Here is a 15,736-nt window from a genome sequence, read left to right on the forward strand (position 1 = left end):
CATCATCAGACTGCGGACCATACAGGAACCACATTACTGAGGAGACGCAGGCAGGATCACAAATAAACAGTTACATCTAGGTACCTCATACATTGCACCTTCTCTAATTGAGTCACTCACATTCTTTTTTTCTCCATCTTGTCCAGATGCCATGATGATGCCATGATGATGCCATGACAGCTTTTCCCTGCAGACTTACCTCTTGTGACAGTCAGTTAGGGGTAACTAATTTGTCACATGTCAGACACCAGCAGAGAGTCATTAATCTGTAATGGCTGACACTATAACAGCTTTTAAAAAAGGGCTGGATGATTTCCACAATACACATAACATTGCGGGTTATAGTTAATTTAGTGTCAACATGTACAATTGGTGGAGGAAGGTTGAACTTGATGGACCTGGGTGTTTTTTCAACCTATGTAACTGTGAGCTCGAACACAACCCACTCTGCTCAGCTTCCCCAGCAGATAAAGCAAGGTGAACACATGTCCTGGTTCTTAGACAATGCTATCCAGGAGCACCTAATGATGACTTACAGTGAGAGGATTTAACACATTTCTACCTGGCTTCCTAACATAATGAAACTCAATCTTACTCTCTCAATAAATCAATGTATATATACATTGCTCAAAAAAATAAAGGGAACACTTAAACAACAGAATATAACTCCATGTAAATCAAACTTCTGTGAAATCAAACTGTCCACTTAGGAAGCAACACTGTTTGACAACAAATTTCACATGCTGTTGTGCAAATGGAATAGACAACAGATGGAAATTATTGGCAATTATAAAGACACACTCAATAAAGGAGTGGTTCTGCAGGTGGGGACCGCAGACCTCATCTCAGTACCAATGCTTTCTGGCTGATGTTTTGGTTACGTTTGAGTGTTGGTTGTGATTTCACACTCGTGGTAGCATGAGACAGACTCTACAACCCACACAAGTGGCTCAGGTAGTGCAGCTCATCCAGGATGGCACATCAATGTGAGCTGTGGCAAGGTGGTTTGCTGTGTCAGTCAGCGTAGTGTCCAGAGGCGCTACCAGGAGACAGGCCAGTACACCACGAGATGTGGAGGGGGCCGTAGGAGGGCAACAACCCAGCAGCAGGACCGCTACCTCAGCCTTTGTGCAAGGAGGAACAGGAGGAGCACTGCTAGAGCCCTGCAAAATGACCTCCAGTAGGCCACAATTGTGCATGTGTCTGCACAAACGGATAGAAACCGACTCCATGAGGATGGTCTGAGTGCCCGACGTCCACAGATGGGGGTTGTGCTCACAGCCCAACATCATGCAGAATGCTTGGCATTTGCCACAGAACACCAGGATTGGCAAATTCGCCACTGGCGGCCTGTGCTCTTCACAGATAAAAACAAGTTCACACTGAGCATGTGTGACAGACGTGACAGAGTGAGATGGGAATATATTTGGTTTTTATTAAGTTGCCTAATAATTCTGCACAGTAATAGTTACCTGCACAAACAGATATCCTCCTAAGATAGCCAAGTCTATAAAAAAAAAAAAAAAACACCACTCGAACTTCCAAAAATATTAAGCTTTGATATTTATGAGTCTTTTGGGTTGATTGTGAACATAGTTGTTGATCAATAATAAAAATAATCCTCTAAAATACAACTTGCCTAATAATTCTGCACACAGTGTAGGTGCTGTCAAACATCAAGGAGGTCTAAAAATACTACGAGTTTTTGATGTGGGGTGTGTTCATTTTTACATCAACTAATTTTAATAAAACTGAAACGTTTGTAATGAAAGTTATTATTAAATTTACTTTCATGGTATAGGCTAAAACAATGTTCTATGAAGCTCAGTCTTTTCAAAATTTGGGAAACTGTTATTGTGTTCAAAGAGAGAATGGTTAAAATCTTACTTTACCAAGAAGGTGTACCAATTTATGCCGACATATACAGTGCAAAGCCACCATAGGACAAAATAAGCATTACGCTACAGTGTCTATAAAAATCAATACTTTGTGTTATGCAGGACAGGGAAGGTCCTCTTGATCAAGTATCACCTCTATGCTGATGACACTCAGATCTACCTCTCTGGCCCAGACGTCACCGCTCTGCTGTCCAGAATCTCAGAGTGCCTAACAGCCATATCCTCCTCCTTCTCTTCTCGCTTCCTCAAACTCAATGTAGACAAATCTGAGCTCATCATCTTTCCTCCATCCCATAGATCTTCCTTACCTGACCTATCTATCGCAATCAATGACATCATGCTTTCCCCCGTACCGGAAGTCCGCTGCCTCGGAGTAACCTTCAACTCTGCCCTGTCCTTCAAACCGCACATCCAAGCTCTTTCCACCTCCTGTCGCCTCCAGCTCAAAGATATCTCCAGAATCCATCCTTTCCTCAACCGTCAATCTGCTAAAATGCTTGTGCATTCCCTCATCATCTCCCGCCTTGACTACTGCAACATCCTTTTCTGCGGCCTCCCTGCTAACACCCTTGCACCTCTCCAGTCCATCCTTAACTCTGCTGCCCGACTAATCCATCTCTCTCCTCGCTACTCCTCCGCTTCCCCCCTCTGCAAATCTCTTCACTGGCTCCCATTCCCTCAGCGTATCCAGTTCAAATTACTAATACTGACCTACAAAGCCATCCATAACCTGTCTCCTCCATATATCTCTGAACTAATCTCCCGATATCTTCCCCCACGTAATCTCCGGTCCTCCCAAGACCCCCTTCTCTCCTGCACACTTATTCGCTCCTCATCCAATCGCCTCCAAGACTTCTCCCGAATATCCCCCATCCTCTGGAACTCTTTGCCCCAACAAGTCCGACTATCAACCACATTCGGATCCTTCAAACGGAACCTGAAAACTCATCTCCTTCAGGAAAGCCTACAGCCTGCACCGACCCCGCTGCCTCCTCATCACTACCGAAGCTACCGCCTCACCAACACCGGAACTCCTGCAACCCCCAACCTACTGTCTCCTTCCCCATGATCCTGCAGAATGTAAGCCCGCAAGGGCAGGGTCCTCGCCCCTCTGTATCAGTCTGTCATTGTAAGTTTGTTTACTGTAAGTGATATCTGTAATTTGTATGTAACCCCTTCTCATGTACAGCACCATGGAATCATTGGTGCTATATAAATAAATAAATAATAATAATAATACCTGTTCTCCACACAGACCAAGAACTGAGGCCACCTGTATGATCGCCCAGAATTCCCTAACAGGATGTACAAAAATGAGTCCTCTAAACTGGATGACCCCTTCCTTCTAGAACACATCTAACAGACTGGATGATCACACTCGCTGATAATGTGGGCGGCGTGGAGAATGAGTTGGCCAGGGATAATACTCGTTGGTTCTTTTCTTGCCTATGGAAAATCTTTTCAGACACGAAGCATTACTCACAGACAGTTCCTGGAATTTTCAGAAACGTATTCATTTTACATCAAACAGCCAGAGAATACCCCGCTTGGAAGACAGGGTTTTTTGTTTTTCTTTAAGGACTCTTCAAGCCCGGTGCTCAATAGGGCACAATATACAGTAATTAGTTTTTTTTTTTTTTTTTTTAAGAGAAACTGCCCCTTAACTTCAGCGGAGACTAAGCGTTTATAATCCCTACAGGGAGTCTATATACTTAGTTCAAACAGAGCCCAGATCAATGGTAGAGAGAAAGTTTTAGTGGATAGCGTTAGTAACTCGCTCCCACCCCACCGCTGACAAGTGAAGAATGACACTTCCTGCTGAGTAGCCCATAAAAAAAAAAAAGGTAATTCCGACACTCACCTTGAAGCACAGATAAAAGGCTGAATGATTGCTGATGGCGGAAAGTGCGGGCATTGAGGCTGGTTCTAAATCATGGAGTGTTCAACTAAACCGTAAAAGAACACCACCCCTCCAGGGCCCCTCGTCTTGCCAACGTTTGTTAAGACTTAACCCCTAGCCCTCACCATTCTTGTTCTTCCAATTTTCTCTTGAGCTACTAAGCACAGTTACTACTATTAATAAGGAATGAATTGCAAAATTACACTTCAATACACTAAGGTTACACAAATCTCTAAGGTTTTTACATCTTGAATATCAAAAATGTACAAATCGTTATTTACTAATGCTGAGGCAAAATGCAAAAAAGAAAAGGGCAGCCATAAAAAACGGGTAAACGGGTCATGGCCACTGGATGGTTGTTGTCCTTCCTTCGCATTCTTGCCGTATCCACTTAAAGCGAACCTGTCACCCCCAAAATCGATGGTGAAGTAAGCTCACTGTCATCAGGGGCTTATCTATAGCATTCTGTAATGCTGTAGATAAGCAGAATGTTACCTGAAAGAGGAGAAAAAGACATTAGATTATACTCACCCAGGGGCGGTCCCACTCCGATGGGTGTCTCAGGTCCGGTCCAGCGCCTCCCATCTTCATTCCATGACGTCCTCTTCTGGTCTTCACGCCACGGCTCCGGCACAGGCAAACACTGTCTGCCCTGTTGACGGCAGAGCAAAGAACTGCAGTGCGCAGGCGCCGGAAAGGTCAGAGAGGCCCGGAGCCTGCGCACTACAGTACTTTGCTCTGCCCTCAACAGGACAGACAAAGTACACCTGCACCGGAGCGTGAAGACCAGAAGAGGATGACATGGAATGAAGATAGGAGGCGCCGGAGCGGACCTGAGACGCCCATCGGAGCGGACCGCAACGGGACCACCCCTGGGTGAGCGTAATCTAACCTCTTTTTCTCCTCTTTCAGGTAACATCGGGGGCTTTTCTACAGCATTACAGAATGGTGATAAGCCCCTGATGACGGTGAGCTTACCTCACCATCGATTTTGGGGGTGACACGTTCCCTTTAAATAATTCTAAATGTTACCAATTTGTTATACTCTTTTTGGTTTCTGTATTTTCTTGGATTTTCATACTTTGCAGATTTTCTCTGAACATGGCAATTTACACAGTACGTATGTTGTATTTTCTATGCAAGTGGCTCTTACCTTCTATGATAGGGGGCATTTTTGACCCCCAACACTTATGGTATTTTAACAGGTCTTGTATTTAATTTTGTGCTATGAAGCACTTTTTAATAGAGATGGGCGGACACCTGGATGTTCGGGTCCAGCAGGGTTTGGCCGAACAGTTACAAAAAGTTCAGGTTCAGGTACTAGAACAATACCCGGACCCGAACCCCATTCACTTGAATGGGGGGCCCGAACATCCAGTGTTTGCTGCGCTGTGATGTGCATGACAGCGCGGCAAAGAGCGCTACTGATCGGCGGTGAAATCATCCCTGCCGGTCAGAGAGCCGTGGTTCCCACGCTGTCAGGAGACAGTGTGAGCGCTCAGCTGTGATCGAAGGTATAAAGTTTACCTCTGGTCACTGTTATCAGCTGATGGGACAACGGATCCCATCATCCGATACCTGCTGCCGCTAACAACAGTGAGTGCAGGAGCGGCGGATGGGAGTATTCATCAGCAGCTACAGCGCTGTAAATAAATAATTAAAAAAAAAAACTGGCATGGGTTCCCCTGTATTTTTGTTTACCAGCCAAACAAAACTCACAGCAGGGAGCTGCAACCCTCAGCTGGCAGCTTCAGCAAGGCTAGTTATCAAGAATAGAGCGGTCCCCACATTGTATTTTTTAATTATTTAAATAATTTTAAAAAACGGCGTGGGGTCCCCCTCATTTTTGACAACCAGCCTTGCTAAAGGAGACAGCTGGGGGTTGGTATTCTCAGGCTGGTAAGGGGCCATGGATATTGCCCCACCAGCCTAAAAATAGCAGCCCGCAGCTGCCCAGAAAATGTACATCTATTAGATGTTCCAATTGTCACACTTTACCCGGCTCTTCCCACTTGCCCTGTCGTGGCAAGTTTGCCTCATTGTCATGCACATGACAGCACGATAAACACCCGGTGTTCGGGCAGCCGAACTCGAACAGTAACACAGACTTCCTGGTGAAGTCCGTGTTCGGTACGGATGACAAATTTTACTGTTCGGGTTCGCCCATCTCTACATTTTAAATGTTTTTTATGGATTTTTTGTGAAAAGGATCATTTGTGCCAATTCACCTGATAACTTAAAATTAGCTTTTGTTTTCTACATGGGCTTGTAGCACCTATTTTTTTTTATACTACATGGGTTGAGCCCACGCCTCATAATTTTACACTGTATAATTGCTAACGCTAGAGGAAGGCTAGCAATGTGTAAGTAAAAGGGGTGGTCTGAAAAAATAATAATCTCATCCTAAATGCCTATTTAATGCAAGAATCTAATCTATTTTCTAATGTACTTTAATTAAAAAAAAATCCTATCTTTCTCCAACTGCTTTATTTTTTCTTTTTTACGACTTCCTCTTTGATGACACTTCGTTAGAGAATCCCAGTGCATTCAAGGGATACTCAAACAAAGCCACATCAGGGGCAGAGGCTGTGGTCCCTGCTGCAGCCCCTTCCTGAAATGAAGCATCATCGGAGACCTTCGATTCAAGGGCTGGGTTAGTCCATGATCTGTCACTGTGCAATGTGCACAGTGACAGAGTGCTCTCTCCTCGGCACAGAACAGTAGTAACGAGCTGGCAACAGAGGCCACTGTCAGGTTGCATTGTAAGACAATTACCTGGCTTGCATAGATGAGGACCAGGTCTCTGGATGTTGGGTAATTTTACAATGAGCACTGACAGTGTGCTCCCTTGCCAGCTATTTACTACTGGTCTAAGCCGACGAGAGAGCGCACTGTTACTGTGCACATTGTACAGTGAGAGTAGGAACTAACCCAGTTTGTGAAATGAAGGTCACTGATGATGCTTCCTTTCAGGGAGTGGGCAAGGGCTGCAGAAGAGACCACAGCCTTTGCGCCCTGATGACTCTTTGAGTATGCCAATATGCACTGGAATTCTCAAACGAAGCATCATCAAAGAGGAAGTTGTAAAAAAGAAAAAAAAGAAAGCAGTTAGATAGTTGTAGATATATAGGCATTTTAGAAGAAAATTTGCACTTCGGACCACCCCTTTAAATGGATTCATAGAAGCCAATTGACCCTTTGACCTCAGTCTGGACAGGATATTTCAGCATTTTTTGAGTTTTTTTTCAGCAAGGTACAGAATCCAGGCAACATATGGATCCACCGTTTCTAACTGGAAAGGTAAGCGCACCAGTCGCACCAAGTCTAAGGTATGCTTTAAACCTTTGGCAACTGCTACCATACATGTAGTATCAATGTTTTTACCATCTAAAATTTGAAAAGTTAAACCTTAAAGCGTACATATCATCATGGCTGCATTTTTATTTAATAAAATCCCTGCATGTTTATTGGCTGTCTAACAGCTGTGAAACATGTGAGGCGGGGATTCAAGCATGGCGCTCGAGCATCCGCGATACTCGATGTGTAGCGGAGCATACGATGCGTGATCGAGTAGTGAGCATGCTCGCTCATCACTATGAAGACATGATGTGAACATGGCCTGAGTAACGTTTGTGGAAGTATTTGGTTAGTGAAAGATCTAAGGATAGGGGCTGTGGAATCAACAGTCTTCCGCAATCCCACAACCCAGAAGTTCAGGTCCAAATTTTGCTAGAACGTCAGGCCTGTTTATTTTTACAACTATTTCTAAGTGCTTTTGCCAACAAACGGATGATATAAGAAAAATCAGCAGTTTGGGGGTTGCCCAATCGTTTAATATAAAGTGCTGCCCCAGATTGATATCGCCATATTAATTATGACCTAGAGAATCATCGTTTTACTTCACATTGAACTCCAAATAAACAAACCCCCCCACAAAAAAATAAATAAAACAATGGCGGAATTATTGGAATTTTTTCTCCTTTTTCCTTACATTATATGGTAAAATGTAGGGTATCATTGTAAATCACAACTCGGCCAGCGAAAAGTAAGCCCTAGTACCGCTATGTCGACAGAACAATGAAAGATTACAGCTTTAGTAGACGGGGAGGAGAAAAAAAAAATAAAGCTAAAAAAAAAAAAAAGAAGACTCTTGGCAACGCAGATTTACACAAGATTTTAGTGCGCTAATAAAGTCGTTAGCATCAGTATCTTTTAATTTCTATTTATAGTACATTAAAAGTCACCCACAGACATTAATTAAAATGTCGCCACGAGCGAGTCTGACAGATTCCGCCCCATCAGGTAAAATTTCAACACAGATAATTGTTTGTGTCTCTCGTAGAATCTTTCCAAATTTCTTTCCACATATAACCGCCCTCGCGAGACGCACGTCCTTAATAGGAAAACAACAGGCGGCTCCGGCAGACCTCGAATTACCCGGAGAAAATCACTTCTGGACTGTCTTGGTTGAATACTTAAAGGAAAACGCCATTATTTAGTTTAAACCTGCATTAAAACTTTGCCCATTTACTTTATTGTTTGCTTTACTTTTTCACCAGTTTATAGTTGCATGATGTTTTATAAAAACACTAAATACAGAAAATACCCTAAATTTTTTCTTATAAAAATTCTTCCCTCAAGCTCCTTTTATTTATTCCTATTTTTTCCCATGTTGTAGTTAAAGCTAAAAAAAAACTATTAAACTAAAATATTAGAACTGAACAACACATAAATCCTTAGTGTTAGCACCTCAGGGGCTCAGCCATGTTCCTCCTACTCCTCCTCAGTGTCCTGTGTGTGAGGCTGTATGTAAGCAGCCATTTTTCACAATCTGAATGCAGACCGAGATGCATGGACGACCACACGTCTCCTGAACAGAACTTGAAAGTCTCTTAAATATATATGGGGCTGTTGTTTGGGTCAGGTGACCGAGGCCGGTACGTGCATCTCAGTCCATATCGGACCATGAAACACGGGTGTGTGAATCCTGCTTAAAGAGGTTGTCCGCTACTAGGACAACCTCCTCTTAAACTAAATGTTCGGCCCAGATAAAATAAACCTATACTGACCTCTCGTACCCATTCCAGTGGTGTGGGCACTCGCGGTCCTGGGGCTGAGATGCGGTGGAGTAACACATGATGCCCAGTGCTCAATCGGCGCTGAAGTCACTGTCTCCACCTCCTGTCGAAATGAACAAGGAGAGCAAGTTCGAGATCAGCTGCAGGCCCAGACTTCCGCTTCATGTTCACTTTGTCTGAAGGCGGAGACAGTGACGCCATCACTGATTGGGCACCGGACATCAAGTGTCACTCCACCACATCACAGCCTGGGGACCGCGAGTGTCGACACCACATTTACGGCACCAGCATGGGAGGTGAGTATAGGTTTGTTTATTTTATTGAGGTCCAAACATTTAGTTTAAGAAGGGGTTGTCCTAGTAGTGGACAGCTCCTTTAAAATATCTAGCTGTAGAAGATGCTTCTTTTATCAGAAGGAGGACAAAATATATTTTTGCCAGGCTCCACAAATTTCTGCAGACACCCTATGCCAAATTTTGACAGGGTGCAATCGGCACATTGTCAGAAATCCTGTCTGTACAAAGCTGAGCTGTGCTCGTTGCCTGCTGCTGATAGATTAGTGATGTCAAACTGCAAATGATCCTCTAATACCTATAGAGAAAAATTGCCTAAATCAATGGCACTTCCAAACATAAATAATAACCAACTAGACCAGGAAGCCTGAGCCATAAAGTAAAATCCATAAATTTTATTGAAACAAATACATAAAATCTATAAGAATAAAAGGGAGCGCATGTCCAAATATTGCTGTCTGATAACACCATATATCCCATATATAATCATCCAGTATGACCCATCCACAACCAAGAGTGTATATATTGCTATAGCCACAGGATCTGTAAAAGTGCGGGGCAAGTCCCTAAAGACTTATCCAATAGGTGTATGCACAGTAAATAGGGAGAAATCTAAAATCTTAAATCTGGTTTAGTGCATATATATGCTCTATAATGTATTGTAGGGCCATAAAGGCTCCACATTTCAGGCAGGCAGTTAACCCCCCTGGGAAGAAGCTAAACGCGAAACACGCGTCGGGGACCAATGCTGCCTGGATAAGGTCCTATACCCTTTACCTATCTACTACTGCCATATCTGGTTATTGCCATATGTGTGGTTGCCTCACTTGAGGTGCTTATTTATTGCTGTTATGGGATTGTTATGAGATTCTTAAATGGTTAATATGTTTTGAAATGTGGAGCCTTTATGGCCCTACAATACATTATAGAGTATATATATATGCACTAAATTAGATTTAAGATTTTTTTTTAGATTTCTCCCTATTTACTGTGCATACACCTATTGGATAAGTCTTTAGGGCAGGGGTGTCAAACTGCATTCCTCGAGGGCCTCAAACCATGCGTGTTTTCAAGATTTCCTTCTCATTGCACAAGGTGCTGGAATCATTCTGTGCAGGTGATTAAATGATCACCTGTGCAATACAAGGAAATCCTGAAAACATGACCTGTTTGCAGCCCTTGAGGAATGCAGTTTGACACCCCTGCTTTAGGGACTTGCCCCGCACTTTTACAGATCCTGTGGCTATAGCAATATATACACTCTTGGTTGTGGATGGGTCATACTGGATGATTATATATGGAATATATGGCGCTATCAGACAGTAATAATTGGACATGTGCTCCCTTTTATTCTTAGAGATTTTATGTATTTATTCCAATAAAATTTATAGATTTCACTTTATGGCTCAGGCTTCCTGTTCTACTTGGTTATTATTGCAAATCATCCTCAGTTGGTGCATAAGGCAGAGGATTATCTTCTATCATATGCATCAGAAGAGCTGCATTTTCAGTTTCACATAATTGATCTCAGCAGCAGGCAATAAACACAGCTCAACTTTTCTCTGCCCCATTCTGTAGTATATCACACCTCTCAGCCCCATTCGGGAGTATATCACTCCTCTCATTGCCTATATATACAGCCCCATTCTGCACTACATCAGACCTTTCAACCCCCCCCCCCATATACAGCTCCATCCTGCAGTATATTTCTCCTCTTGGTAACTAACAGTACAAAATATATAATCCAATATTTCCTCCATAATCGCCTAATTTCATATCCTATTTTCTCTCAAGTTACAATTATTGATACATTTAATAAATCTAATCTGTGTATTATTAAATCAGCCCAGTACTTCCTCCTTCTCTCTGTTCTATGTGAGGCTGCAGCAGGAGCCTCCCCCCTTTGCCCTGTCTGCAGTAGGACAAAAAAAAAATCACCTGTCCTGCCTCCCCTGGCTAAAGGATAGGCCACCAGCTAAAGATGGAGATTAACCCCTGTGCTCCTGGCAAGATTTTTACAAAACTGACTGTTCAGGAAGATAAGACTATGCTGCAGACAGACAAAGTAGAACTAGATTTCTCGTTTACCCCACTTATTTTTGGCCACTTGTTAGCTTGCAAGGATAATGCAATGGATTAACCTGAAGTCTTATGTAGAACTACGGTGGAGACAATCATGCCACGATGAGCCGTGCCGAATGACAAACCGATACTCTGTTACATCTATATATTTTCCTTAAGGTCATTTAGGACAAATTATGTTGTTAGCAAAAAAATAAGTTTTTATCAAGACACAAAAGAGCAGAATATTGTCAGATGTTCCCCGGCGTGAACTCGGAGAGGTTGAGGGATTTGATTTCATTTGCGGACTGACTGTACCTGCAGTGGAGCTAGAAGGCCATTACTTACATGCTTAGTCCTTTCATCGGAGGCCAGGCTTGTAGAAGTAAAACTAAGTGCTGGAACTCCGGGCGCGTGTGACTGATGTCCAGCAGCTCCACAAAGAGACCATATCTTTTTTCTTCATTTTCAATGTCAGCCACTTCCACCTAGAGGGTGAAAAACCACAGCTCAGACCTTGAATCAATTCTGCGGAAATGGGTAAAAGCAAGGAGCATGATGAATACTGTACACAATGAAACGAGGGCAGCTCTTTGTCAAAGTCTGCCGGCTGAAAGTCAGCAGAGAAGAAAAGGCACAACGCAAATCATATGCTTTTTACAGAAACGTATGCAGTGAAAAGTCTACAACGATCAATGCTGACTAACTGCAGATACTCATAGAAGCCGATTTGTCACAAATAGATTGCAGGTCTGTCACCAAGTTTCTTACGACAAACTGCATAAGTTATTAAATAGATGTCAGACTTCATGAAGCTGATGTACTTACTTTTAAAATCCATGTCAGAATAGAATAAAAACCTAATATCAAAATGAGCAGATAAAGAGGTTCTGAAGCCTAGTTGACAGCTGCAGCTGGTCGTGAGCAGTGTGAGATCTCTGCAGGGAGGAGGGACACTGAGGAGCTGTCAATAAGGATAGGTGACTGACACAAACAGAAAAGGGGCCCTATGCAAGAAAAGACTAAATGCTTTGGAGGAGAAAGTGAGCCCCCTTACCTCTTGAGCCCCTGTGGGTCTGCACAGGTTGAACCAATGGTATGTCCAGCCCTGAGTCTAAACATTCATGAAACACACATAGATCAGGTATGAAAGATCTATGCAACAATGTATGTTCTATGGAGTGCAAAATATGGTGACCGACACCCTTCAAATATGGGCTTACACCTAGAAGAGTAGCCCGATAAAAGGATCTAGCAAAAGTTAAATTGACAAAAGAACTGTGATAACAAAGCATCAAAAAACATAATTCAACACCTAATTTAACCCCTTAGTGACGGAGCCAAATTTTTGAAATCTGACCAGTGTCACTTTATGTGGTAATAACTCTGGAACGCTTCAACAAATCTCAGTGATTTGTTTTTTCGTGACACATTATACTTTGTGATAATGGTAAATTTAGGTTGATATGTTTTGTGTTTATTTATAAATAATATCAGAAATTTGAGAAAAATGTAAACAAATTAGCAATTTTCAAACTTTGAATGATTATCCCTTTAATCCAGATAGTCATACCACAGCAAAACATTAATAAATAATATTTCCCACATGTCTGCTTTACATCAGCATCATTTGTAAAATGTTATTTTACTTTGTTAGCATTTTAGGAGGTTTAAAAATGTAGCAGCAATTTTTAATTTTTTCAAGGAAATTTACTAAATTTATTTTTTTAGGGACCTAGCCAGGTTTGAAGTGACTTTAGGGGACCTATATATTGGGAAGCCCCCAAAAGTTAAACCATTTTAAAAACAGCACCCCCTGACATATTGAAAACTGCTGTCAGGTAGTTTATTAACCCTTCAGGTGCTTTTCAGGAATTAATGCAAAGTGGCATGACAGAAATGAAAATGTGTATTTTTACCACCTAAAAGCCGTTAACTTCTCAACAGATTATTATAGCTGTCAGACTGTAAGGCTGCTATTTGGTCGTGAATTGCCATGGCAAACATCAGGACCACAAAATCATGAACTGAGGGCACCAATTGGGATAAAGCGGAAGCCCCCACACTCTGATAACCATTTATAATGATGTAGTCACTATTGACAGCAGCATCTAAGGGGTTAAATAGATATGGACGGTGCAAACACTGAGCGTGGCTGATGCAGCAAGTTGTCAGCGATAGTGGACAGCCGACAGCTGCTGGATTGTCACCTGTATGGGGAGGCTATTCTCTTATATCTCAGGTCAGTTAAAAGACATATTGGCTGTCATTAAGGGGTTAACATTGGTTAATGGCTTGTGAAATCTTAATCCCCTTGAATAATATAATCTTCATTAAGGCTGTGTGCCCACGTTGCGTTTTTTAAGCATTTCTGCTGCGTTTTTCCGCTATAGAAGCACTTAAAAAACGCTAACAAAATGCATCCCATTAATTTTAATTGCATTCCGCAATTGCTGTGCTCATGCTGCGTATTTTTCAGCAGTGGATTCGCATCGTGGTAAAATACGCAGCATGTTCTTTTATTTTGCGGAATCGCAGCGATTCCGCCGCCAGACTTGTATTTGAAAAAACCCGCCAAAAAACACATGAAAAACGTGTCAAAATCCGAATGCGTTTTCCATGAGGAAAAAATCTGCTTCTTATCTGCAACACAGGCACATAGCCTGACAAGTCATCAAGACTGTTCCTCCTGAGTTATGATAACCTTTGCGACATCTGTACATGCATAGTGTTATATGGATGTATCCTGTTTATAGACCCATGAATAGTTTACAAGCATATAAACACACAGATCCCCCTGCCACTGCCATCTTAAATAACAATCCCTCATTTAATACATACATGAGGAATGTAAATCAGTCAAACAAAATAAAAAGGTAGAAACCCATGAATGAAGAAACCAGATTATATCTTAATTACCCAGACGACTATGCTTAGCAAACCAAGAAGAATTGACTTTTTATCTGTATGTTGTCTTTTTGATTTAAAGGGAATCTTTCGCCCCAAAAATCGTATGTGAGCTAAGGCCACCGGCATCAGGGGCTTATCTATAGCATTCTGTAATGCTGTAGATAAGCCCCAGATGTAACCTGAAAGGTAAGAAAAACAGGATATATATTACACTCACCCAAGGGCGGTCCCGCTGAGGTCCGGGTCCGATGGGCATTGCGGTCCGTGTCCGGCGCCTCCTATCTTCATACAATGACGTCCTCTTCTTGTCTTTCTGCCGGGAAAGGTCAGAGAGGCCCAGCGCCTGCGCACTGCAGTACTTTGCTCTGCCCTAAACAGGGCAGACAAAGTACGCCTGAAATGAAGCCACGGCAGGAAGACAAGACCACCACGCCCATCGGACTCGGACCGCCCGTGGGTGAGCATAATATAACCTGTTTTTCTTACCTTTCAGGTTACATCTGGGGCTTATCTACAGCATTACAGAATGCTGTAGATAAGCCCCTGATGGCGGTGGCCTTAGCTCATATATGATTTTTGGGGTGACAGACTCCCTTTAAGTGTTGATTTCTGGTTGGTCAAGAAAACAGACTTTTGTTTGTGTCAGCCTGGAATACTGACTTGTAAGCTGATATTTGATATAACAGTGTGCTCTTATCCTTGATGACTAGTGAGGTCTAGTGATATGCCAATTATACATTGTCTGGCCCATATAGTTTCTTGATTTATAAAACAGAGGAGGAATATCTATGAAAATAGTTTACATAATCAAACAAGTCAACTTGGTCATCACCATTCTTCCCATTATCTGTGAGGGTGGACTGAAGGACACTGGGTAAATCTGAAAATAGGTTTCATGCCTCTGTATAAAGAGATTCAGAGACAGAGATACTAGGGGGAAAGAGAGATAGCCAGAGACTCTGGCAAAACACCTAAAGGACGAGAGACAGGACTGCAGCCAATTCATCATGGCACCATCACGAGGGTACATTCTATCATTCTACAGAAAACAACCTAGGGGTTTTCAGCTCCGATTGGAAGGATACAGATCTGTTGCCCTGGACTAAACCAGTCTTTTCAGTTAAAGGGAATGTGTCATCAGAAATTGTCTATTTTTTAAATCAAGTTTTTGTTTTAAATGTATTTTTAAACATTGCTGTAATTGTGTTTTTTTTAACATACCAATCTCTATAAAAAAAATGAAAATTAGAAATCTTGAATACTTTCAAACTGACCAGTTTTTTTTTTTCTAGACTACTTTTTTTTTCTGAAATTTACATGCACATTAGCAGCAATACACTGATCCTGAGAATATCTTTTATACTGAAGCATCTAATGAGTGTGTGAAAAAAAATGTAATTGTGAAGCGAGGGAGAGTAGGATAGCTGTGACATCAGCTATTATGATTGGTGGATTCTGTGTTGTCAGCTGTGTATAGAGATGTGACCTGTCATTGTAATCCTGCCTCTGCTGATAAGGAAACTGATGTAAACTCTACCTGAAAGATTAGGAAGCATGAGTCTGACATAGTCCTGTGGCTAGTATGAAAATTGTAGG

The 15,736-nt window shown here is 42.2% G+C and overlaps 1 protein-coding gene across 2 annotated transcripts in view; it reads right to left on the reverse strand.

Annotated features, from left to right (window-relative positions):
* NBAS (NBAS subunit of NRZ tethering complex) overlaps positions 1 to 15,736 on the reverse strand; it is a 670,356-nt gene that overhangs the window by 65,370 nt on the left and 589,250 nt on the right. For both annotated transcript variants that reach the window (XM_077291450.1, XM_077291451.1), the window contains exon 49: positions 11,579 to 11,718. In XM_077291450.1, coding sequence (XP_077147565.1) covers positions 11,579 to 11,718 — 140 coding nt within the window. The remainder of the gene's footprint in view (positions 1 to 11,578; positions 11,719 to 15,736) is intronic.

The sequence above is a fragment of the Ranitomeya variabilis genome, chromosome 2, assembly GCF_051348905.1.
Source record: "Ranitomeya variabilis isolate aRanVar5 chromosome 2, aRanVar5.hap1, whole genome shotgun sequence".
NCBI lineage: Eukaryota > Metazoa > Chordata > Amphibia > Anura > Dendrobatidae > Ranitomeya > Ranitomeya variabilis.